The 24,669-nt window shown below is 48.1% G+C and overlaps 1 protein-coding gene across 1 annotated transcript; it reads right to left on the reverse strand.

Annotated features, from left to right (window-relative positions):
• Positions 1-224: 224 nt before the first annotated feature.
• On the reverse strand, positions 225-19,230 carry LOC144174379 (cytochrome P450 2C30-like). Its single transcript, XM_077703055.1, has 9 exons — positions 18,920-19,230; positions 16,869-17,092; positions 15,076-15,200; positions 7,766-7,872; positions 6,473-6,777; positions 4,978-5,093; positions 2,960-3,218; positions 2,403-2,593; positions 225-1,094 (listed from the first exon to the last, which is right to left on the reverse strand). Exons 1-9 carry the CDS (start codon positions 18,953-18,955, stop codon positions 877-879), a joined length of 1,581 nt encoding a protein of 526 aa, XP_077559181.1. The 5' UTR covers positions 18,956-19,230; the 3' UTR covers positions 225-876.
• Between the last annotated feature and the right edge of the window lie 5,439 nt (positions 19,231-24,669).

Consider the following 24,669-nt stretch of genomic DNA (forward strand, 5'->3'; position numbering starts at 1 on the left):
AAAGAAAGGGCATCGTAAAATATAACAGCGTCAAGTGCGTGTTGTATGCTCATGCACAACCGTTTTTAACAAAGCTTTACAGTACTCGCAGTATACTAGATAGGTCTGAGGATGGAAAATATACGGCATTGGAGTGAACTTTCAGTGGTTAATGTGGTTAAGAATTTTTGTAGTGGTTTATGAGAAATGCATCAAGGTAATAAGAAAGGACAACAGTGCTCGAGAAGATTGCCGTCAAATACTTTATATACATTTCGGTTATTACAAAAGGATCATTGTATACGAACGCCTTGTTAGCAATTTCATGCAATGCCGGAGAGGGATTGCGCAAGAACACGCTCAGCTGCCCGCGCCGTTTTCCGGGATTTCGCAGAACCGTACCCAAATGCGTATACACTCGCCTAAACACAACAAAGATGCGGCATTATTTCCGTCCAAAAAGGTGCACCAACAAACTCTTCGAAAAGGAAGTATTGCTGCTCCGCAGGGTACAAACAAAAGCATTTTCTGACTCCAGATATGGCCGTCGTATACGTTGCCCACTCAATTCTCTGCTGCACGCAAGTTCTGTCCCCAACCCGCACTCTCCCTCAAGTTAAATTAAGTGCGAACGCAACCCCAACCTTCACCTCTCCCATACCACCTTCCAACATCTGAGCTGTGGGAGAACCTGATGGCCAGTAGCCACCCAAAAGTCCAGCAACTTCTGGCCTTCCTAGGTAAAACCGTTTTTCTCGCTTCACGGATCCTCGTTATAAGGAACCGCCCCTACCTCAAACGGTTCAATTAAACGCACTACAGCTATCTTAAAACTGTAAATATCAGGTACCGTTAGAGTTATACAGCTTAAAGGATTTTGGAGGTGCGCACACAAAACTATGTCGAAGACAGCTGTGTTGTACTGGGTCGCTCGTCCCATCTCTCGACGAAACGGAGTTTCTGTTTCTGGGTCAGATTAAAAGCAGTCGTGACCGACGACAAGTCGACGCTGTGGTGTCCTTCTCCCGGAAGCACCGTGTACTTCTGGAGAATGGCGGTCAGGTAGAGGAAGATTTCCGCGGTGGCCAGCATTTCTCCGGGACACATCCGTTTTCCTGACACGACAAAATTGAACGGTGCGGTGAGTATATATATGCAGGGTTCCGTGAAAGCGAAACTACTTCCGCTCAATTTATAAATTAAATACACGTTCAAATGTATTAAAATTAAATTATCTGCTCCCGTAGTATATTATAGCGGGGGATATATGCATATACTTTCCCAATATACGGTTTTTTGGTTTTATAAAACTTTCGCGGCAGATTCAAAATTGAAATCTAGAGGAACGTATGAAACGCTCGGGCATGCCCGTGAAGTAATTACTAAAGTATTTTGCCATGCCTTTGGTCATTTGCTTTTCCCAAAAATGCTACTTAACTTCGGTGACTATTTTCTCCCTATGGCAGCGTCACACAGACGCGCATAAAAAAAAAGCAAGGACACACTTAATGCACTTTCGTAAAAGTAGTTTTCCGGCGCCCCGAGTATGCGGTTAAACATGCGTCTAAACAAAAAAAATGGCCACGTATATTCTCCTTTCGTTGCAAATGTGGACAAAAGACGATTGTCTTTGCCGCCATTTCCAATGTAAATGCCTCCCTTCGCTTCCCCGCTCATCTATCATGCTGTTCCTCTTCCGTCGCGCTCTTCCCAAGGCACACACGCTAAAGGTTTGCTCAAGTCGATTTAAATTTACCGCGTTCCACTCCTCCATGTCAGGTGCTTCGATACCAGCGCTGCGGTACGGCGGAGACGCGCGTGAATCGAGGCGCCCTATTTCAACGTTTATAGAACTATGTTGCCCTACTTCACGTGCGTTCCAAGAAGAATGTGGAACCTATCTAGTGGAACCTTTCGTAACTGTTGCCGCTTGATTTCTTAAAATGCCGCCAGAAGCTACAGTGGTGCCGGTGACAGCAGGCGACGATGGAGGGATTTTTTTTTCTGCAGTGGATGAACGCAAAAATCAATCATCTTTGATCTTTTTGTAAAGGGACACTGCAAATATCACTTCAGTATTAATTTGTTGTCTTATATTTGCGTAATGTTTGTTCTTCTTCAACAATATTGACAAGTATGAACATTACACCGGACAGACGTTTAGATTTGGCTGTGAGTATATAAGACTATTGCGCAGACCCTGTTTCACTTTGGGTGGGTGGCTGAATCGAGTCACAGACAGACAGACAGACAGACAGACAGACAGACAGACAGACAGACAGACAGACAGACAGACAGACAGACAGACAGACAGACAGACAGACAGACAGACAGACAGACAGACCAATATTTCTGGGTTTGAGTAGCCCAAGCAAGGCTATCGTCCTTAAAAGCGCATTGCGGTCAGGCCGCTGTATACCCACCGACAGAGAAAGGAATCAGTTTGTCTGGCTTGGGCAGCAAGCCGGATCCATCTTCCTTGAGGAAACGTGACGGGTTGAACTCTTCCGGATTTTCCCAGTAGTCGGCGTTCATGTGCACGGCTCGAATGTTGGCCATAACCAAGGACCCTTTGGGCACGAAGTTGCCCTTGTAGACGAAGTCTTCTCCGGCTCTGTAAGGTGTGCAGATTTTTTTTAAAAATGCGCGTCTCTCCCGCACTGTTGCGACAAAGGCAGTGGTGGTAAACAACAGAGATTATAGCAGAGCGGACAACCGGTTCCAGAATGGCACCCAGTATCAGCAGCCGGCGCCACTGCGCATGCGCGGAAGCGGCGTTCGGCGCATGCGCAGTTGGGCCAACTGTCGACCGGAAGCCGTGCCTGGACCTCTCCGCTCTGCTATAACCCTATAATGCGTCGTGCGGTATTCTCTATTCTCCGCGGAGAATACCGCACGACGCATTAGAGAGTTATTTCCCCAATACCGCACGACGCATTATAGGGTTATTTCCCCAGACCGCATCCGTTGCTCAACTTACAATCTGGGCACTCCGAGCGGCGTCACCGTGCGCCAGCGGTACACCTCCCAAATGGTGGCCACGGTGAAAGGCATGGCGGTGTGATCGCGCCAGGCTGGAGCTCGTTCGCGGCCGACCACTCGATCGATCTCGCCTTGAATCCGGGCCTGCACTGACTGTTGCTGGTGTGCGCACAGCAGGAGGTTCCACTGCAGCGTGCTCTGCACCGTGCTCGAGCCGGCTCCGAAGAAGCTGAAGATGTTGCCGATCAGCGAGCGCACTGCGGAGGCGGACAAAGTGTAAGCTCGCGTCAAAGCCCATTCCTTAAGAGAAAGACGGTTAAAACGCGAAGCTTTGTCCCATGCAACTTGAGTCTAAGTCAAAGTCCAAAATCCAAAGTGCTTCGACCGTGTCGGGATGGCGCAGTCGGATACACGTCGGCTTCGTAACGCGAAGGAACCAGGTTCCATTCCGACTACGGGAAGAGTTTCTTTCTTAGGACGCTTGACGTGCATTCGCTTATCATCATCATGGCTTCGTGAAACCCACTGTGTAAAGTTGGCTTTTCTGCAGTGCGTTTTCTTGACTGGGCGGTCGCAATGAGTGAGGCATAGACAGTTTCGCTTTAAAAGAACTGATTTGCTTCAATAGCTGAGTGTACCTTTAAAAGCCTTTACGGTTGGGAATTACTTGCAGACAGTGAGAAGAGAACAACCCAGGGAGTACATTATTTGTGTGTGAGTCGATATTTTCTAGGCGCGGCGGGAACGTCAGTGCTAAAAATGTTTGAATGTTTCGCTGCGCAGGAAATGGCTCTAGAGGAATAATACGGACGAAGCCACTATGCGTGCAGCAATACTCCGGTACGACAGAATTCAGAAGCTTTACCTATTACAATGTGGTCCTTTTATTTTTATTTCGATATTTAAAGCAACTGTGACGCGAAAACATAACATTTGCTTGAATGTGTGCGCCAGTACAAAAAAAAAACAGTATCGTTCGTCTTTTTCGTAACCCATCAAAGCAATCGCATAAGGTGCTAGGTGAGGTAGATGGCAGGGGCTTAATTGGTAGAACGACTGCTTAGCATAGGCGATGGTCCCAGTTTTTAACAGCAACCCACAAACTTTTCCTCAACGGCGACGTTTCCGAGTAAGATAAAGTTTTCCACTTTAGCCGTATGCTAACGCATTTCGGCGGAGGGTCCTTTTTTTTTTTTTTGCAATTATACCACGAGCTAGCGCACCAAAAGGTGCTATGGGTGCCACTTTTGTTCATGCAATTATTTTTTCTTTCGCACTATCATATTACCAAGCATATTGCGAAGACTGCAAACAGAAACATTTTAGAATCAGGCAATTCTCTCGAAAATCTGACCATCTATTTTCTTCGGCGCAGGCTCGCGGCCTCGTGGACATGGGAGGCTGACCATATTTACCGCCCCAATACCCTCTCGCTCAAATAAATGTTTGTTCCTTTTCCAGCCACCGCCCAAGGGCTTCTGGACTAAGAAGGCCCCCCTTGCCATGAATCCAGAACTAATATAAAAATAAAGTTTATTCCTCCTCCACCTTCTTCTTTTACTTTTCAAATGCACGTGTAAAGCTCGTTTAAGCCTACACCTGCGTGTATAACGTCCTAAACAAGCGCACTCCGTTATTTGCTGCTAATCAGCCTCAAACACGCACGAGTAATGTTTTCCCGGGTATCATACGATGGCCGCTGTTTTGTACGAAATCGCTGCAACCTCAAACAAAATTATGATTGTCAGTTCAGCGGCAGACCTAAAATTGCCAAACCTTGTATCTCGTCCTTTTGGTTTTCGCAGTTCTTATCACCACGCCCGAATAAATAACCCCGAAGAAAACTCCCTCGAAGAGCACCGATATTTACTTGAACGGAGATGTCCGCAAACCTATACATTACCCTCCCTTTTAACGGCGCAGCAATCTAAGTTTCTGCGTCTTCCGGAACTCCGCGTCTCTTCTCTTCCCGCCAAGGTTTTCAAAGTTCAGATACTCTTCAAAGCTTATACTTACTGTGAAAGCTTGAATGAGGATTGCCCTGCTCTTCCTTGATTTTCTTCAGGTAGGCATCGATGAAGTCACGATTGGTGTATTCATCCATGGTGTCTGCATGCTCCTTTATCTCTTTCCTGCACCAAATTTAGATAGGAAATCAGCAACAGTGGGGGCCATTCCAGTGGGCACAGGTATGGCATCATAGTTCATAGCCACTGGCGCAGGCGCAATTTTCGTACTTCCTACCCATTGGGGTGTGCAAAGGAGGGGGAAGAGGGCTCGTACCCTCCCCCCTTTCTCCTAAGGTTTTCTAGCCTATAGGAGAGTGGGCAATGGGCAACGCAAGTCGCTCCGCCTATTATTAAATAGCGACTTCCGGCAGTAAGTCCTGCGTCGCGAGGTATACGCACGAAGCTCGCACGCCTGCGAGGTTCCTCTCACAGTGACAATGAGTCGTTTTGTAGTACCTCGAAAAGATTATACACAACCGAAAAACCCGGAAAAATACTGGCGCGCGACATTTTTTTAAATACAGTCGACTCCCATTAATACGAAGTCCACGAGGAACGCAGAAAACTTCGAATTAAACGAACTTTCAACTAAACAAAAAGCCCAAAAACAGCATTGTCATTAGTCCGACACATGATTCACTTTTTTGGTTTCATTCGGAATCTGGACTTTCGCCGCCAAGTCGAGTGCACGACACGGGTTGCCATGGCAGTTGAGGTTTATTGCTAAAATCCAAGTCTGAAGCACCCGCACCACGCAGACTGCTCACGGGGCACTGTACGCAACAAAGGCTGAGGACCTCAAAAGAAAGAGATGCGTACACTAGCGCGAGTATCAGCTGACGTGCCGCTTTATCAACTTCGCGCGGCCTCCTTTGCGATGGCGCCGACATCACCACAAAACGGGGCGCTGTTTTTGCGCTTGAAAATGTTGAATTTTATCAAGAAATGACGGTTACCTCGATGCTTTTAGTCGTCATAACTTCCAATTACCCCATAAAATAGGTTTTATCTTCAAATTATAGAGCAATTTCTTGTTTTAATTACGTGTGAAATTGCCGGGACCAGCACATCGTTTCTAACTAACAGAAAATTCCAATTGAGCGACTTTTAATTATTGAGTGTCGACTGTCCCTCCCCTGCGCTTTTGAAATAAAATCCTCCTCATACCCCTTCCTTTAGCCCTCGTAATCTCTAGGAACCAAGTTTCTAAAAGCCTTCTTTCTCTGGATTTTTGTCTGTGCCCCTGGTATCTGTGCTGTTGTTGTTGTTGTTGTTGTTGTTGATACCAAACAAAGATTTTCTGATCGATCGATTGAAATACTTAGATTAACTACGTAATTTTTAATAGGGCTAGGCCAGAACAAGTACTGTAACCTTTCGTCATGACTTAACAAAACGTGAACGTAAACATCTCTTCCCCGCGAGCAGCAGCGTCTTAAATTTTGCATTCTTTCACGCCTCCTGCCAGGACAGTTTCTTCAGCGCTGAACGCACAGTCTCACCTTGAGAATTCCAGTACTTCGTCGAAAATGCGCTTCGCTTCTCCCACTCTCAACTTGGGGATCCTGGTCAGAATGCTGAGTAACCACGAGGGCAGGAAAGCGCTCAGATTGCGGGACCCGACTAGGCCCGCTACCCTCTTGAGCCGGTCGTCGAGGAACTTCCTCTGGGCGTCCTCGAAAGGGTAGCGCTTGCCGAACACGAGCGCCGTGATGTTGTTCGACGTGCTGGGCACCAGCAAGTCCTCGATGAGGAACGGCTCGCCGCGACGCTCGCTGATCTTGGACACCAAATACCCCGCCTCCTCCTGCGCGCGCAGTCACGAAAATAACGCCAATCCGCAGCGCTGATGCGTCAAGTTGTTTAAAAAACTTAAAGCGGAACTTGTTATGCCCCATTTATGGCGTAGTTCGCCCGCGTAAAAACGCACTGCAGAAAAGCCAGCTTCACACAATGTGGTTTCCCAAAAAGTTGACAATGATAAGCAAATGCACATCAAGCGCCTCAAAAAAAAAAAAAAAAAAAGGATGCTTCCCGCGGTCGGAATCGAACCTGGGTCTCTCGCGTTAGGAAGTCGAAGCAGTTTGTATTTTGGACTTGAACTCTGGTTGCATGGGACGAAGCTTCGCGTTTTAACCATCGTTCTCTTAAAAAAGGGGCTTTGATTTTTTTATATACGCACAGCCTCCGCTCGTCGAGCGCGCACACGCCTTCGCCATCCCCTTGCAATTATTAATGGAAGGTGTGTGGATATTTGTCTATAAGACGCCAGAAAGATCCCCCTTCAGCCTAGGCAACGAAATACTAGAAGAGGTGAGTGAATATCTTGGACAAATTCGGAGGGCCGTTCCAAACCACGAAATGAAAATCCGGCGTAGGATTAGTATGGGCCCACAGAATTTCAATGCCTAGGGTGAAGGGGGCGCCTCTGGCGTCTGCCTCACATTTATCCTTAGTTCTACGACCAAGCTTTCTAAGTACAGTTTCTTTAGAACCCCTTTCGCGTTTTCTCCCTACGCATGGAACAATATGACGTCATCGGCATACGTGAAATAGCTAAAATGTTCTCCATTTGCTTCCCTTCCTAATTTATCCGAATCAATCAGAAATGCCCCCCCCCCCCCCCCAACAGACAGTAAATAATTTCGTAAAGATGGTGTCGCCTTGTGTGTCGCCAATCCGGATAGGGAGGAAACTTCTCACCCAACACAATTTTGTTATCCTCCTACGGCCCATTTTAAATCATGAGCACATAAAATCTAAAATGCGCTGCGTTGTCTAAAAAACCTCAGCACCTTCAGCTGTTCTTCCAGGGCCGTTTTGCCGAAGCCGAGGTCACGCAGCACTTGAAGACAGAAGCGCCTGTTGTCGATCCAAGCTTGGCCGTCCAGCGACAGCAGGCCTGCGAGCGGTGTGACAGCAGCAATGTGTTCGGGCATTTTAAAGCCGTGAGTTGCTTTTGAAAATATACAGCGAACCCTCGCTATAACAAAGTCCTCAGAAGTGGAAACTGGCTTCGTTATAAGCGATAATTCGCTAAAAGCGGATATGGGTTTATTCCTTACGCTCTGCAGAAATGACCGTGAAACATTTCGAACAAAGCGATATTTCGAATAAAGCTATTTCGTTATAACGAGTCTTTACTATGTCATATAACATATAGCCACGCGAAATCATGCCCAAAGTACCTTAATTATTGCTGATTCCAATTTCCGGTTACTACTTTTCTTTTTACTTGTAATGTGGCTACCAGTGCGCTACGCGGCGAGGGGTCTTGGACGCTGCCCCTTTACTATAGATGACATAGTGCAATCCCATCGTTTCACGCGTAAGAGCACAGCGGGTATCGTTTGTTATCTCAGCTTCTCGCGTCGATCTAAACGTTTATAGAAATATTTGGCGGCAACCCTGTCCGCTCTCGAGCCCTAACATGGCCCTCCATTACGATACGTTCACCAAGCGAGGAAAATTTACGGTCATTATGCGCCGCAGTGGCTAACGGCACACCGCAGCATGCCGTACGTCGACGTAAACACGAACAATGTTAGCCATATCGATTGACACAATGTAAAACAAGCAGTGTCGCATGTATAGAAATTACCGTGAGAGGTTTTGGACGCAGCCTTTTTCGCTCACAGGTAGTGTGCATGCCCCTATATCAAAGCTGTGACTGTACAAATGGGCGTTTGCATGTTATACGCGCGGCTGTAGTATCTGGAATGTATCTCTAGCTTTATCTAGTATCTGTGTCTAGTATCTGCATCTGTATCTAGTATATAGTATCTGTATCTGTATTTAGTATCTAGTATATGTGTCTAGTATCTAGTATATGTACCTAGTATCTGGAAAAGAAGTCAAAGCAGTTCAACATTCTGGAGCAACAAATAGCTGAACTCCGAGCCCAAATGCAACGTCAGGTCACACCACCGGAAGTAACCAGGACTTTTGATAATAAGGAAGCAGAAATTACCACAGCTCCCACCTCTGAGAGGACCAACGCCCCAAGCACGGCACAACCCCCATACCCTTCCACAAACACGACTATACTGTCATCATTCGATTTTAAACGATTCATTCACGAGGTGGTTCAGAAGTTCCAGAACCAATACCAACAACTAACTCACGGCCATAGAGGCAAACTTTGCAAGCGCAAGCTGCTCAAGACACCTAAACACAGCCCTTTACCGCAGAGCCCAAAAGACCCGGCCGAATCTACCTGGGACGATGGCGAGTCTTCAATGCTCTCTACATAACACGGGTTCTACCCCCGCCCGAAACAACACGGTTATTTGGCAGTGGAGTTGTCGTTCATTCCGAAATAAGAAGAGTTCATTACTTCCATTTGCCCAACAATGTATCCCGAACATCATAGCCCTGCAGGAAGTAGACGTCAATCAGGTTGCTCTTCGAGATTACAATGCCTTCTGCACAACCGCACAGGCCAGTACGGCAATACTGGTGAAAAACACACGGACTGCCCAGCTACAAGCACTCTCAGCGACCGTAGACTATGCATTCGTGGAGGCCCTTCCATCCCATAAGAAACACCCAAGCCTCTATCTCCTTAACATCTGCAGTCCACCCTCTGGGCATATACCGGGTATTCACTCCTTGATAAAAGAAGCCCCCATACGGGCCCAAGGAAACCAGCTGGTAAAGGACTTTAATGCGCCTCATACGGCTTGGGGCTATGCCCGTAACACCCGCAACGGTACCCTGTTAGAGGAAGTAACTCAGCGAAATTGCCTATCCCTCTGCAACCAACCTCATACACCCCCAAGAATTGGCAATAGTGTCTCCCGAGACACCTCACCAGGCTTAACGCTCACGCGCAATATAATAGATTTCACATGGCGCTGTCTCGCAGAAACTCTTGGCAGCGACCATTACATACTAGAAATCCGGATTCTAAATCAGTCACGTGTGAACCAACGGCTGGGTACAACTTGCATAACAGACTGGAAGAAATTCTGAGAAGAAACAGCGCATAATGCATTCCGAAATCTCGAAGAGTGAACCAAGGATCTGCTAGGCCTGCTCAAAAAGCACACCAGAGAGCTTCCGCTAACGGAAGGTTACCCCGCTGTTGACACCCATCTCCAGCACCTTTGCAATGCCTGTCCAAGGACTGATCAAACGCTGGAAAAATAGAAAAACTAACCGCAAGCTTAAGCTCCGCATTGAAAAACTAACAAAAGAAGCAGGAGAATACGCGAACCAAATAAGCCGGCAGAACTGAACGCAATTTCGCAACAAACTACAGGGGACACTTGGTACACTCAAAACATGAAATCTCCTGAGGACTCTCATGAGTACTCACGAAACCAAAATTGCCATCAGCCACCAAATTCGAAGACTTATCCATAACTACCCCGGTACTGAACAGGACTTACTTAATGAAATCATGGCACCCCTAAAGGCTACATCGACGCACAACATATCCGTGCAACCTACATATACTGATAACCCTAATCGAGATCTGGATGCCCCCTTCGCCATACAGGAAATAGAAGCGGTAACAAGAAACCTCACTCGGAACACCGCCCCCGGACGTGATCAAGTACCCAACAAATTACTACGCAACCTCGACCCTCCAACACTAGGTCAACTGTTGGACTAGATCAATAGCCAGTGGGCAACCGGCATTTAACCGCCGCAGGGGAAACATGCAGACGTCACTCTAATCCCCAAGCCAGACAAACCATTTTCCCCGAATAATCTCCGGCCCATTTCGCTGACATCGCGCGTGGGTAAGCTGCTGCAGCACTTAGTACACAACCGCCTTTCAACGTAAATAGAATAGAATGATTATTTCCCCACACACAATGTACGAATTCCGGCCACATCTGTTCACATAGGACGTACTGTTGCGGCCGGCTGGAAGAAGATGTAATTCAAAGGCTTTAAAATCAGCCCAAATATTCTATTGGAAATTGACAATAAACGAGCACTTGACCACGTCTCGCATTCAGCCATACTGCAAGGCTTGAACTCTCCATAAATTGCTGGGAAAGACTATACCAATACGTCTAAGCCTTCCTCACCGACCGCACCGCAACAATAATCATTGGACACGCGTAGGTGTCCACTGACACATTCCCAGTATGCCCAAAAGGAACACCGCAAGGCTCGGTAATCTCTCCACTGCTCTTTAATCTGGCTATGAAATACCTGCCTGCCCAGCTCCCAAAAATCCCCAACTCATGGCACGCCATTTATGACGACTACCTCGCACTGTGGACACTGAGCGGCTTTATTGGAGAACATGAAGCCATACAAGAGGCAATAAATGCACCGCAGTTGCACCCACGCGCCCCAGGCCTCCAATGTGCCCCTGAAAAATCAGGCTTACTAACACTCCGTAAACGGCTATTCAAAAAGAACTCGGACGCAATACCGGACCCTACAGTCACTATCGATGGAGAAACCACCCCAACGTACCACACCTACGTATCCTGGGCTTGGCGATACCAAAAGATGGATCAGGATCGCAAACCACCTTACCACAGGAACCCGCTGTTACCCAAATAACGCACCTAGTACACCGGATTTCCCAAAGACGCTCAGAGCTGAAAAAAAGATACTATCCGCATAATACAACCTATTCTTTATCAGTCGAATTGCTTACGAAACCCGCTATCTAAGGCTGAAGCCCGCCGAAATTGCCAATCACGATGTTCTGATAAGACAAGCATTCAAAACAGCACTGGGACTCCTTGCGAAAACTTCGACTAAGAAGCTCTTCCAACTAGGAATATCTAACACTAGGGAAGAAATATGTGAGGCACATCAGACTCCCCAATTCCGCCGACTACGCCTGACCACCGCCGGCCGCTTCACTTCGTCTTTACCCCGTTCCTTCTCAGGAAGACCAGAACGCGCATACCATCTATCATCCGATAGAACATATGGATAGCGCCCGCCCCCGTATTATGCACCCCAAATAAAACAAAGCAAGACGGCGGGCTCGCACCGGATACATCCGCAAACGGTATCAACACCTGCCAACCACCTGATATACAGACGCATCGCCATACCAGGACCACCCGGCTTCAGCAATCAGCGTAATCGACGCAGCAGGAGAAGGACTATCGGCCGCGACCGCCCTAAAAAAGTCAACGGAGATATCAGAATAGCCCTCAATTGCCCGGCGCGGCCTGGCGTTCCCTAGTAGCAAAGCTAAGGCCGGTTGAGACTGTGGCCGCAACAGTCGTAATAACGTTAAAGAATGACGTCATTTCACGTCTCAGCCAACCTAACTGCGTGACACGCCGTTTTTTTTTTTTTTTTTACGTCTAACGATCACGATATGGATTTTGCGTCGGTAGTGTGAACATAGCCTAAGCTTCATGGAACTTCTCAAAGCCGACAGATCGATTCCCGTACTCGACAGTTCATTTTTGCCGTGTTGCACCGCTCACGCATTTATTGCAATCTTTACAGAAACCATTTACTGGAACTGGAACTGGAACCACCCCACATTGCATGCAGCCGTATATCACAGCAAAGCTGCATACCTCCACTCACCAACAGTTTCATCTCCGTGGTCAGAAGCTCAAGGTGCCAAAGCCTAAGACGCCGAGCGCATGCGTCAAGCTAATCAGGCACACACAATAGAGCACAGAATAAACTACAAAACAACCATCGAAACCACATTATGGATGATAAGGCGCCTGTGAACAATGGGATCCCCCCCCAATGTGTGTGTGGTAAAGATTATGTTTGCAGATTATTTTTGAAAGCTGGGCAGGACAAGTGTCACTAAACAGAGCATTTCTTGCGCAAGACGCCGCGCACATGCGTCTGGCTAGGCAGGGCCCAGCATTTGCCGCCAGGGAAGCCGAGCGTAGACTGAGTAGATAAAGTATTACAGTACTGCCATTGGGGCACGCAAGTCAGCAACGGCGGCCATTCTGTCGTTCATCAGTGTTGCGAGATTGCCGCATCTACGGCCTCGCCGTTAACTTAGACCGGGTCGTTTGTTAATAACACTGCCGAAGACGGAGAAACACGGCATCTTCGGACGCCCTTCTGCTGCTGAAATGCTGTTACACGCGTTATATTTGATTCTCATTCGGAATGACGTCAGCCGCCTGCAACCGCAGAGCAGGGAGGACAAGCTAAGCTAGCGTCACTAGATAAGGTGTAAGAGTAGCGCCACAGAACAGCGCCACTCAGGCACGCAAGTCAGCCATAGAGTTTCTTAGTATAGAGGAAACTGCGCCTCGTAAGCCATGTCGTCGTGGGGTTCATGGGAAGACCTCCCTTTTTGGATTGGGCTTGGCATGACAATTGGATTCTTAAGCGGTTTTGGGGATTTGCTTTCTTCACTATACATTAACACGTTTACGAGCTACAAGGAAGCCGAAATCCTCCGTGTTCTGTGGTAGCCGTGTTCGGTGGAACAGCAGGCAGTGCGTGATCGCACCTGACGTTGCTCATGCCGCAGTCGAAGGACGTATGACTGAGCGGGTAATATGCCGCCGCGAAATTTGTAGCCTACGAAAATAAGAAACAAAACGTTCTTCGACGAAGACAAGGTGCGACAGATACGGGCGCTTGTAGGCGTATTATCTTGTCATCGTCCACGACTGTTTAACACCACGTTTCCTTTTTTCTTGTTGGCGGTCGGTGCACCGGTTCACCACGAAAGAAACGTTTTCATAGGCACGCTCAAAAAAACTTTCCAAACTCTTCAAACAACGTATTATTTGAAATAATGGTCAAATTAATAAAATCAGAATCTCTAATGAGCCCCCCCCCCCCCCCCCAAATATTAACATTCTTCGTAACTACAACCTTGGCCTGCAGAATAGCAGACCCAACCGTTCCCCGCAAAAATACGCTTTACTGCGTTTTTCCTCAGTTTTAAAACAGCCTGTTTTTATTGTCCACTTGCATACTTGCATACTGTTCTTCGCGTTTTTGTTGCACTTTGTTCAAATTTGCGGTCACTAACACGTTTCAATCCAAGCCAATGATGAAACTAAGGCGAGTGCATGACATAATGGCGGCCCATGATGACACATAGACGCTAGCGCCATATTCCTCTCTAGTGTATATCGTAAGAAACTCTATGAAGTCAGCGACGGCGGCCATTTTGGTGTTTATCAGTGTTTTGAGACTGCCGCTTCTCCGGCCTCGCCGTTAACGTCTACTGGGTCTAACCCTGCCGAAGATGCGGCAAAACGGTATCTTCTGACACACTTCAGCTGCTGAAATGCTGCTACACGCGTTATCTTCGATTCGCGTTCGGAACGACGTCAGTCGCGCGCAGCCGCAGAGCAGGGAGGACAAGCCGAGGCTACCACAGTTTACCGACTGAAAACGCTCAAGCAACAAAATGGCGGCTCCCATGAACCGTCGCAGTGTAAACAAGTGTCACGTGATGCGAACTGACCTCTGCTCATTGCGGCGGCACGGAACAATAGGAGAAAAGAGTGCCGATACTCTGTAACCTTATCTATGTGATACTAGCCGAGCGCAAGCGGCAAGCTCGCCGAGACGACGAGAGACATTTCACACCCCCCTCCATCACCATTTGTTGATTGATTGATTTTTTTTATTATTGCAGGGTTCACTACTAGGTTTCACTACGACGCGCCTTTCACGCAGGCGTGAAAGGCGCGTCGTAGTGAAAGGCGCGTCGTAGTGGAAGGCTCCGGATTAATTTTGACCACCTGGGGATCTTTAACGTGCGCCGAAATCTCGTACACACGGGCGTTTTTGCTTTTCGCCTCCATCAGAAAAGCGGCCGCCGCGGCCGGGAATCGAACCCGCGACCTCGCGCTCAGCAGCGCAACGCCTTAGCCACTGAGCCACCGCGGCGGGTCCATCACCATTTGTGGTGGTTTACAACAGCGTTGCTGGACATCCACTTTCGCAGGACGGGATGGTGACCATTTTTTTTTTTTATAGCAGAACGAGAACACTGTCTCTTTTCCTTTTTAGTATCCAATTGTCGGTCCAAATTACTTCCCAAGCTCTTGGCTATCTTACGAAGGACAAAACTGGGTACTCGTCTGAAAGCGTAGCGAAGACTGACGATTGAATGCTTCTCACCGCACCTTACCTTACCTTACCTTTACCTTTCATCCCTGCTTACCTTTCATCCCTGCTTGGTCGACAACAAGGTTTCCCGTACGGTATAACACCTCTTTCATGTTCAGTACTTCCTTTATAGATTCAAAGTCGTTAAGGATTACGATGCTGCTAGAGCCAACTTTCAGCCTGCAAGAAAAAAACGAGAGCAGATCACTTCGGAAGCGGCAAAACTGATACGCACGAAGCATATCTTCGCAAACCGCAGCAAGCTTTTCGTTGGTGGCGTTTTCTTTTTCTTTTTGCGTCGCTCTTTCGAAGCTTATTTGTGGGGGCAGTATAGTCGCGAAAACATCTCAACAGCAACAGTGCGTTTGAATGAAAGATATATATTGGCGTGCCAAGTTGTCCGCATACTACTTCGTTTAAGGTTGCGTTGTAATAAAGTTTTTTCCTCCTCCTACCGTTGAGTGGGTTCATAAATGCCAACATTTCCCCAGCTAAATGAAACATTAGGCACACGTTAGGCACAACATCACGGCATAATGCAGATGCTGGTTTAACAACAACCACAAAACACATTGCATTTCTGCTCAGCGTGCACTGCTGGTATGCTCACCATTCAAAAATACTAACAATGCTTATGCGCCAGCAAGAGCCTAGCGTCAGCACGCTGGTGGTGTTACGGTAGTGACCATACAGCTATAAACATGAATGTGATGGCGCGTGTGTCTGCGGGCAACAGTTGTGGCGCTTTCTTACGCAGCTTCCTTAAGTATGTCACTCAGACTTGCCGCCAAAAATATTCCGTGGGCACTCAGAATTTCAGTAAACTCGCTACGTCGGAAACTCCCACGGTCGCAGCTTGAATAGGACGCCGCTTTAGGTTGTGAGGTTGTGAACGGCGGCGTTCTCTGGGCTGTCTCACAGCAGCGCTTCATGTGGCGACGCTCGTGAGAATACCTCCATATAGTGCTGTAGTGACAAAACTCGCGTATTCGTGTGCATATTGTTTTGTGGAAACGTGGTTTGCAGGTGATTAGACAGAAAATGCAAAGTGTAGGAGACAACTAAAAGGAACGTAAAAGGCAAGGTCGTAATCGGCTGATTATTCGGCTTCTCAAAGTATTCATGTGCACAGTGGCCTCAAAGAGGCCATCAAGACAGAGTACAAGTTTGGTTCGTTAAAAAGACTGCTTCGTCCCAATAACAATGATGCAAATTTTACCGCAAACTTCAAACAAATATTCTAGATACTAAGAAAAAAACAGACGAAGCAGCGCGGCAGCTCCCCAGCCACCTCCAGACGAAATCTTCATGACGTCACAGAATCTTGTTTGTGTGACTGGTGACTGGTGGCCGCAGACCTAAGCAACCGTCAAGAAGCAGGACTGGGCGAATGTAGTGGGGCATCTAGTCCCCTTTGACCGTATGACTTTTATGCCAATGTGCAGTTAGCACAGCGATAACTATGTTTTTAATGCGAGGTTGTATTGCGTCACTGCCGCCGCTCTTGCGTCACTTTAGCGTGACACGTGAAAGATTTTCGATATTTCTTGTGAATTAAATCTGTTTCGTGCCTAGAATAAAGTTGACTGAGTGACCAAAGGCTACCTGTTTCATTGAAGGGAACAAAGTTGTATTTTTGTCTTATGGCCTCTTCGCGGAATTGTACTGAAGAGACCTAAATAGCAAATAATATGACTCATCGATTTGTCATTTTGAACTGCCAAGGACTGCTGCATAGTATTTTTTTTTGTCATGGACTGCTCCCGAACTGTAAAGCTATTCTGGACTGGCAAACAAAAAAGACTAAATATTCTACAATTTAAAATTTTTATTCGCTTCCAAGCTTACCTGAAGACAGGACCATATTCAGCCGCCCATTTCTTCAACCTTTCCCGGTCGAATAAGTTTGAGAAGAACGGATTGTGTCCAACCAGAGGATATCCCGGCGGCCCCGGAAGAAGCTTGACTCCCTCGGGCAGCCTGTCCTTTTGAAGCCATAGGGCACTCGCGATCAACACGAGTAAAGGCAGGCACAATGCGAGAATCATTCCGCTCACATTTAGCGGTGCCTCCTGGAACGGAAACGTTCAAATTGGAGATTTTACGCGCCAACCATGCCCATCTGCACTACAAGGCACGCGGCAGTGGAGTTTGGAATTACGCAGTGTCTAGAGTCTTTGAATTATCGTAGACCATCATCATCATCATCACCAGCCTATCTACACCCACTACAGGGCAAAGGCCTCTCCCATTTATTTCCAATTATCGCGGTCCTGTGATAACTGCGACCAATTTATCCCCGCAAACTTCTTGATCTCATCTGCCCATCTAACTTTCTTGTGTAGACCAACAAGGAATATTTAACGTAAACCTAAGTCTCGACACGTAGGGTTTTATTTTGTTGTTTTTGTTTTAATCAGAAAATCCAATCAAGACACGTAGCTCAGGGGCGCTTTGTTTAGCACTGTATGTGTATCCTGCGAACACCATGCAGGTATGTCTCATTATGCATAAAGCACACAATTATACCACTTATAACATTAGGGTACTAATTATGTCAATAGTTTTTTTTTCGGGTACCAACCAATTTACGTGTTGTACACCCTAGTATGTAACGAACGCATGTACGCAAGTCGTACACGCCAATTATTAAATGCCGTTAAAAACATCAAACACATAATTATAGCACTTATTACATTAGGGTACCAATTATGTCAATAGCTTTTTTTTTCGGATGCCAATCAATTCATGTGTTGTACACCCCAGAATGTAACTAACGCCGGCACATGAGTCGAACACGGCAATTCTTTAATGCCATAATGACTTAATTGCTGAGAAATACTTAGGCGCTTATTAAGCACAAGTGGCGGTCGCAGAGAACTGCGAAAAATAGCATGAGCCGCATACTTTACAGGACTTCTGTTCTCTGAAAAGAAGTCGATTTAGTGAACGTAAAATGTGTCATTCTTTATAAACACGTGAAAAGGAAGTACTGCTCCCAGGTAAAGAAAATTTTCTGCAGTCCCATGCAATGTAGCCCCGCAGAGTTTCTGCGTACCCATAAAGCTCATTATCTGTTACATTATTTCTGTAGTGGCGAATGCACACGGCTGGAGGCCTTCTGTTCAAGCCTAAAAGCATCAATTGGCGTTTCCACATTTACACGCCACTTTGAATCCACTCTCGAGGACAGTTCTAATTTTATTCTCAGTGCATCTACTTTATAAAACTCTCTGAAAAAAAAAAAACTTGTTCGACATGAACAGTGCGCAGCTAACCTCAGCGCTTGAGAAGTGTTTTTTGCAAAGCAGGAAGATACTCAAAGTACCGGTCTCTTGCTAGAATTAAGGACAGCACGCATATGTCGCGGGAATAACAGCGCTTGTACAAGCAAAACAAGCGCAACACAGCCATGACAGCGGCAAACATATTGTGGTCCACAGTCTAAAATCACAACAGGAATACCGCAAAAACCTAACAAGTATTCCTCCCATACGACAAAAACCTTTGTTGTGACAACAGAAGCCCTGTTGCTACGACAAAGCCGTGTGTTGTGACGATAAACATTTCTGTCGTAGTGACAAAGTCAATTTTCTCAGCGACAAACCTTTCTGTAATCACAGCAGAAGTGTCATTTACGCTACTCTTCACAATGGGCAACAAATAACCTTCAAACCATGTGCGACTACCGATGGTACAACAGGATCACGACGAGACAAGCATTCGGCACGACAGAACATCAGGACAGGAATACCACACACGACAGAACATCAGAATCACGACATGACAAGAATACGACAAGACGACAGTACGATGCGCGAAAGTACGACAAACTACAGAAAATTTTCCTGTCGTCTTTTTCGACTGGGTAGACTCAGGTGAAAGAACGCAATAATTACCTGAACACTTGTTGAGAAATGATGAAGTATCTCCATGACAACGCGGCAGCCGGGTAGCGCAAAACACGAACCAACCAGCTAGAATTGAAAACGCACGAAAGACGAGGCAGTTCAGAACAAGCGACAGACGGGCTGCTCAGCTTCGCTCGTCGGCTCTCACGCGCGATGAACGGCTTGTTTTATGTGCCGTTGCTGAGTTCACAGTCTGCGTGAAAGGTCTGCTTGTGACAATGGACAAAGCACCTTGATAGCGACTTCGGAGAGCTGCGCAGACGTGTCTCGGCGCGTTGAGGCCTGTCGGGCTTGGCATCCCATAGCCGCACCGAGATATAGGGCCGGAGTGTCAGTCGAGTGATGACAGAGCCGCTTACGCCACAGTGCTTTCTTATCTGTATGGCTCCCACGAACTCAAAGGTCCATTTATCTAAATCTGTGTTCTGCTAATAACGAGAGCGAAATCAAATGAACCGGTTGCGTCAGCCACAACAAGCTGTTATTTTCTAGCACTCCAAGGATATATATGCAGTAATACCTCGTTAACTCGAACTCGCATATCTAAAAAAATCGGCTAAGTCGAAATTTTCCGCGGCACCGAACCATTTCCTATACGACCAATGTATTTGTTGCCCTTTCTTTCGAAGTATTTTCGGGCCAAACTGCGTATATCTCGAAACCTTGACTGAGAGTGGAACGAAAATTTCGCAGCCGCAGACCGTTTCACGAGATTAGCGCGATGAGTCCCTCGATCTCGTTTAGCCGCGCCTGCCACAAAGCCGGTGTATTCCCCGAACGTGAGATCTGAGCCTAAACGCATATCAACTTCGTCAAACAACCCCGTGGCACGTCATTTGACGGTAGAGACATTCGTAAAGGTACAGTCAACGTTTTTAGACCTAATCTAAAAACGTTGGGTGCAGTGTACTAGAAGATAGAGGTGTGTCGTGCGGAAAAAAACCCAATAACGAGCAGCGGCGGGGAAGATCGGCTTATAGCAATGCGTCAAGCAGCTAGAGGACTGCCCGAGTGCGACCGCAAAGCAGACCAGCATTACGCAGTAATTTCCTGCTAAGTAAAATTGCAGTGCCACAAAACACAGCCGGTGAACGTCTCGTGTTTGTTTGTTTTTTCTATCTCTCTTTCAAACGTTCACGAAAAGCAAGATTGGAGGCCGCTGTTTAAAAGCTAGTAAGTACCGTAAGTACACGATTCTAACGCGCACTTTTTTTCCGAAAAAATAGGTCGAAAAATCGCATGCGCGTTAGAATCGGATACGAAACCGAAACTGCCGAAACAACGGAAATTTTGTCCCGCCCATCGCCATCGCTATCTCAAGATGGCGCCAAAGCTTTTAGCAATGATTTTTCGGACGCAGGAAGCATAGGCGCCTAGGATTTTCTATCGGCGTCCACACAAACCGTTAAATCGTTCCACTTACGCGCTTGATAACAGCACTGGCAGCAGCGGCTCTCACGCGTTCAAAACGAGCGGTCGGCTGAAGCGTGCGCCTCTGGAGAAGCTCGCACGATGGGCGTGCGAGGCGTGGGCCACGATCCCATCGACCATGGTTGAACGTCCGTTATGAAGCGTGGCATCGCGAACGTGCTTGACGCCACCAAGGACGAGATGTTGTGGTCAGCGGAGAGCGACGAGGAGTGAGATGAGTGAGATAACTTCGAGAAATAAATAGCCCGTTTCTCTCGCATTCGTTTTCTTGCTCACAAAGTTCCATGCGCGTTACAGTCGGAGGGGCAAGTTTTTTTCGGTTTTTTTGCCGGGAAAATCGGGTGCGCGTTAGAATCGGGGGCGCGTTAGAATCGGGGAATTACGGTAGTAGCGCCTTTCTTGCAGATTACTCGATATTTCATTGCAATTCGCGCAACTTTGCTTATTTTGAAAATCCGATTATCTCGAAATATTTCCCGGTTTTTACTACTTCGAGTTAACGAGGTATTACTGTACACAGATGCATACCTGATGAAAACATTTTTAAACGTTACAGAGGAACTTCTAACGACAAAATTGTCTCTTTAAGGTGCCGAATTTCTCCGAAACGCGAATCCTCAGAACCTAACAGGCATGAACTTGGACCTCTTTAAAGGGGCCATGCACCGACAAAACACAAGTTTGGTTCATTCGAAAGAGTGCCTCGTTAGAATCATACTGACACGATTTCTGACGTCAACTTCGCTTAAATAAGCTACTATAATTAGGAAAAATAGGGATGACCATGCGACCTACTAGCTCATTTCCCGACCCCACCACAATGGGGACGGCGATTCTTGTGGAAAATCGCATAGCAGCAACACAGCACCTGACAGCGCAAGCGGGGTGCGAACACACGCTGGTTGAAATACATGCGCAGGAAATCGGCAGCAAAAGTAATATCTTTATCATGAGTGTCTATTGTAGACCGTCGCAAAAACAATACGAATTCGACCGAGTTGTGTTGGATGCGAAGAGGTTGGCCAGGACCAGGCCACTTCTGATCCTGGGGGATTTCAACGCACCACACACACTATGGGGATATAGGTTTCAATCAAAGAGAGGAAAGGCCTTAGTCAAGACTATGGAGGCTCTGGATATAACGCTACTCAACGAACCTGGAGTACCAACACGAAGAGGGAACAGCGCATCTAGAGACACCACACCGGACCTGTCATGGCTCAGCGGTTCACTCGACGTCACATGGAAATGTGAAGACGAGGACCTGGGCTCTGATCACCGCGTTGTTACACTCACAGTACGAGGTCCTGACTTTCGAGCCAAGCTGGGAACAGCCCACATCACAGACTGGGACAAGATGCGTACATGCACACAACAATCGGAGGACGACGCGGAAGAAACGACATCATCTCACTTATCGTACAAGGAATGGGCTGACAAGCAGAAGCGGATCCTCGACCAGTTCACCCGGAAAATCGCGACAACAACAAAGGTACCATTTGTTGACAGCAGGCTTGCCCACATGTGGGCAGCGCGGCATTCACTCACCAGGCGCTGGAAGAGACAGAGACGGAATAAAAAGCTCGCCCGCCGCATAGCTAAGCTCAACGCAGACATATCAGAACATGTGTCCAAACTTAGTAGAGAAAATTGGCTACAGATATGCGACGGCCTCCAAGGCCAGCTGTCTGTGGGAAAGACATGGAAGCTGCTACGGCACCTCATCGACCCCACAGGCAGCAAGACGGCAAGCCACCGCTCGTTGACAAAAGTATTAAACACATATGACGGAGATGGTGACCGGCTGATCAAGGCGCTGAAAGAGCACTATCTACAGACGGAGCGGGGGCAACACCCGGCCCCACAAGAATACACAGGTCCCCATAACGAGGACCTAGACAGGCCCTTCTCGCTTTCGGGACTCTGGTCAGCAATTGACGATAGTAATAAGAAGAGTGCCCCTGGCAAAGATGCTATTACATACAGACTACTTACAAACATGAGCAGCAGGGCAGCGCAGTCCCTCCTCGAACATATAAATAGGGCTTGGGAGAGCTCGCAGCTCCCCCCAGAATGGACAGAAGCCGAAGTGCGATTCATTCCTAAACCCGGAAAAGCCCCAGCCATAGAGAACATGAGGCCAATCTCGCTAACCTCATGCGTGGGAAAGGTGATGGAGAGGATGGTGCTCCGTCGACTCCAAGCGCACCTTGAAAACACCGATCAACTGCCAAAGACAATGTTTGGATTTAGGAAACAACTATCCACCCAAGATGTGATGCTCCAACTTCACGAGTTAGTCATCAAGCAAGCTACCAGAAACAGCCCCAGGGCAATTCTGGCCCTAGACCTAAAGGGGGCTTTCGACAACGTTACACACGCAAGCATTCTGACGAACCTCAACGGTACGAGATGCGGCACACGCACTTTCGGATATATCAAGAATTTCCTATCCTCCCGTACGGCGCAAATCTCGGTGGGCAACGAGCGATCGGAACCCATCGAACTTGGGGAACGAGGCACCCCTCAGGGAGCAGTCCTGTCACCACTCCTTTTCAACCTGGCTCTGCTACCCCTCCCACGCCTGTTGGATCAAATTGAAGGGATCGGTCACGCGCTCTACGCTGACGATATTACAATATGGACTAAACAAGCGGGTTCCGATGGTTGGATAGAGGAGACCCTCCAAGCAGCGGCACTGACCGTGCACGAGTACGCGAGGACCTGCGGACTCAGCTGCGCGCCACAGAAATCGGAGCTCCTCGTGGTCCAACCCGGCAAACCCCGCCAACAGCTCCCGCCTGACATCGCTATCCAAATCGAAGGCATCAAGATCACGCCGACGGACAAATGCCGAATCCTCGGGCTTACCCTACAAGATAACGGAAAGGCACACGCCGCCGTCGATAAAATTAAGAACAGTGCTGAGAAGATCCTTGCGATGCTGCGAAGAGTCACCACCCGGAACAGAGGCCTGAAGGAGGACGACGCCCTCAGGCTAGTACAAGCGTTCATAATATCAAGAATTACATATTCGGCACCGTATCTCAATCTCAACAAGACCCAGAAGACTACACTCGACACCATCATCCGAAAGGCCACTAAGCAGGCCCTCGGCTTACCGATATACTCGTCAACCCAGCGCTTACAAGCCATGGGCGTACATAACACGGTTGACGAGCTCATCGAGGCCCACCTATCCAGCCAGCGTCTCCGCCTGAGCCAGACAATTCCCGGCCGCGCGGTGCTGGACAAGATAGGATGGCGCAAAGAACAGGCAACAATCAAGACCACCATACCAACAGAATGGACGAGGACCTTAAACACCAAGCCCCTACCCCGGAACATGGCCCCGGGCAAGGACGACGGTAGGAGGCATGCTCGAGCCAAAGCAGTGTCCCAGCAACTACAACAAGAAAATGGAGTGCTCTACGTAGACGCCTCTCTTGTGAAAGGAAGCAATCGCGCAGCGGTGGTGGTCACCGATGCGGAACGACTCATCAACAGCGCGGCGGTAAAGACTAAGGAGCCCACGACAGCGGAGGAAGTGGCCATAGCCCTGGCGCTCGTTCAACCGGGCGTCGGGGTGGTGGTCACTGACTCAAAGAGAGCCTACAGCGGTTTCAGAAAGGGGGTGATCTCCTCAGAGGCAGCCACAATACTATCGAAAAAGAGGGCACCGGGCCGAGCCATAGAGCTCACATGGGTGCCTGCCCATACAAAGGTAGCCGGCAACGTCATCGCTGACTACCACGCCCGAGCAATGACCCTCCGGGCAGGGCAGGACACGGACACCCCAACTCCGGCACTCACATATAAAGAAATTACGAACGAATACAAAGACGAGCGGCGTACCCTCCCCGAGCCACACCGCACCCTGACCAGGGAGCAACAGACAATACTCAGGCGCATCCAGGCGGGGTCACTAGCCCACCCCGTCCTGTTGCATACATTTTACCCTGAACACGAGGGGGACCGCTGCCCATTCTGTAAAACAAACAGCGGCACGCTCGCGCACATACTGGCGGAGTGCACTGAACTAAAGGCCCCTATACCCCCCCACCCTCCCTCCACCCCCCCTACCCCACTCCACGAGCGATGGGAGACCTTGCGGTCCAGCCCCGCCCTGCCGACCCAGCTCGCGCTGACGGCCAGGGGCCAGGAGCTGCTGGCCCAATACGGTTCCCGCGACCTGGGAACCGCTCCGTCTGGCGTCTGAACACGCCTCGAGCTCAAATAAAGTTACTACTACTACTACTACTCCCGCAACAGAACCTATGATGTCATGTGCCCAGCTGTTCGATTGG

Source organism: Haemaphysalis longicornis, unplaced genomic scaffold (assembly GCF_048455015.1).
Source record: "Haemaphysalis longicornis isolate Haplotype H1 unplaced genomic scaffold, Haemaphysalis longicornis Haplotype H1 scaffold_3, whole genome shotgun sequence".
NCBI classification, from domain to species: domain Eukaryota; kingdom Metazoa; phylum Arthropoda; class Arachnida; order Ixodida; family Ixodidae; genus Haemaphysalis; species Haemaphysalis longicornis.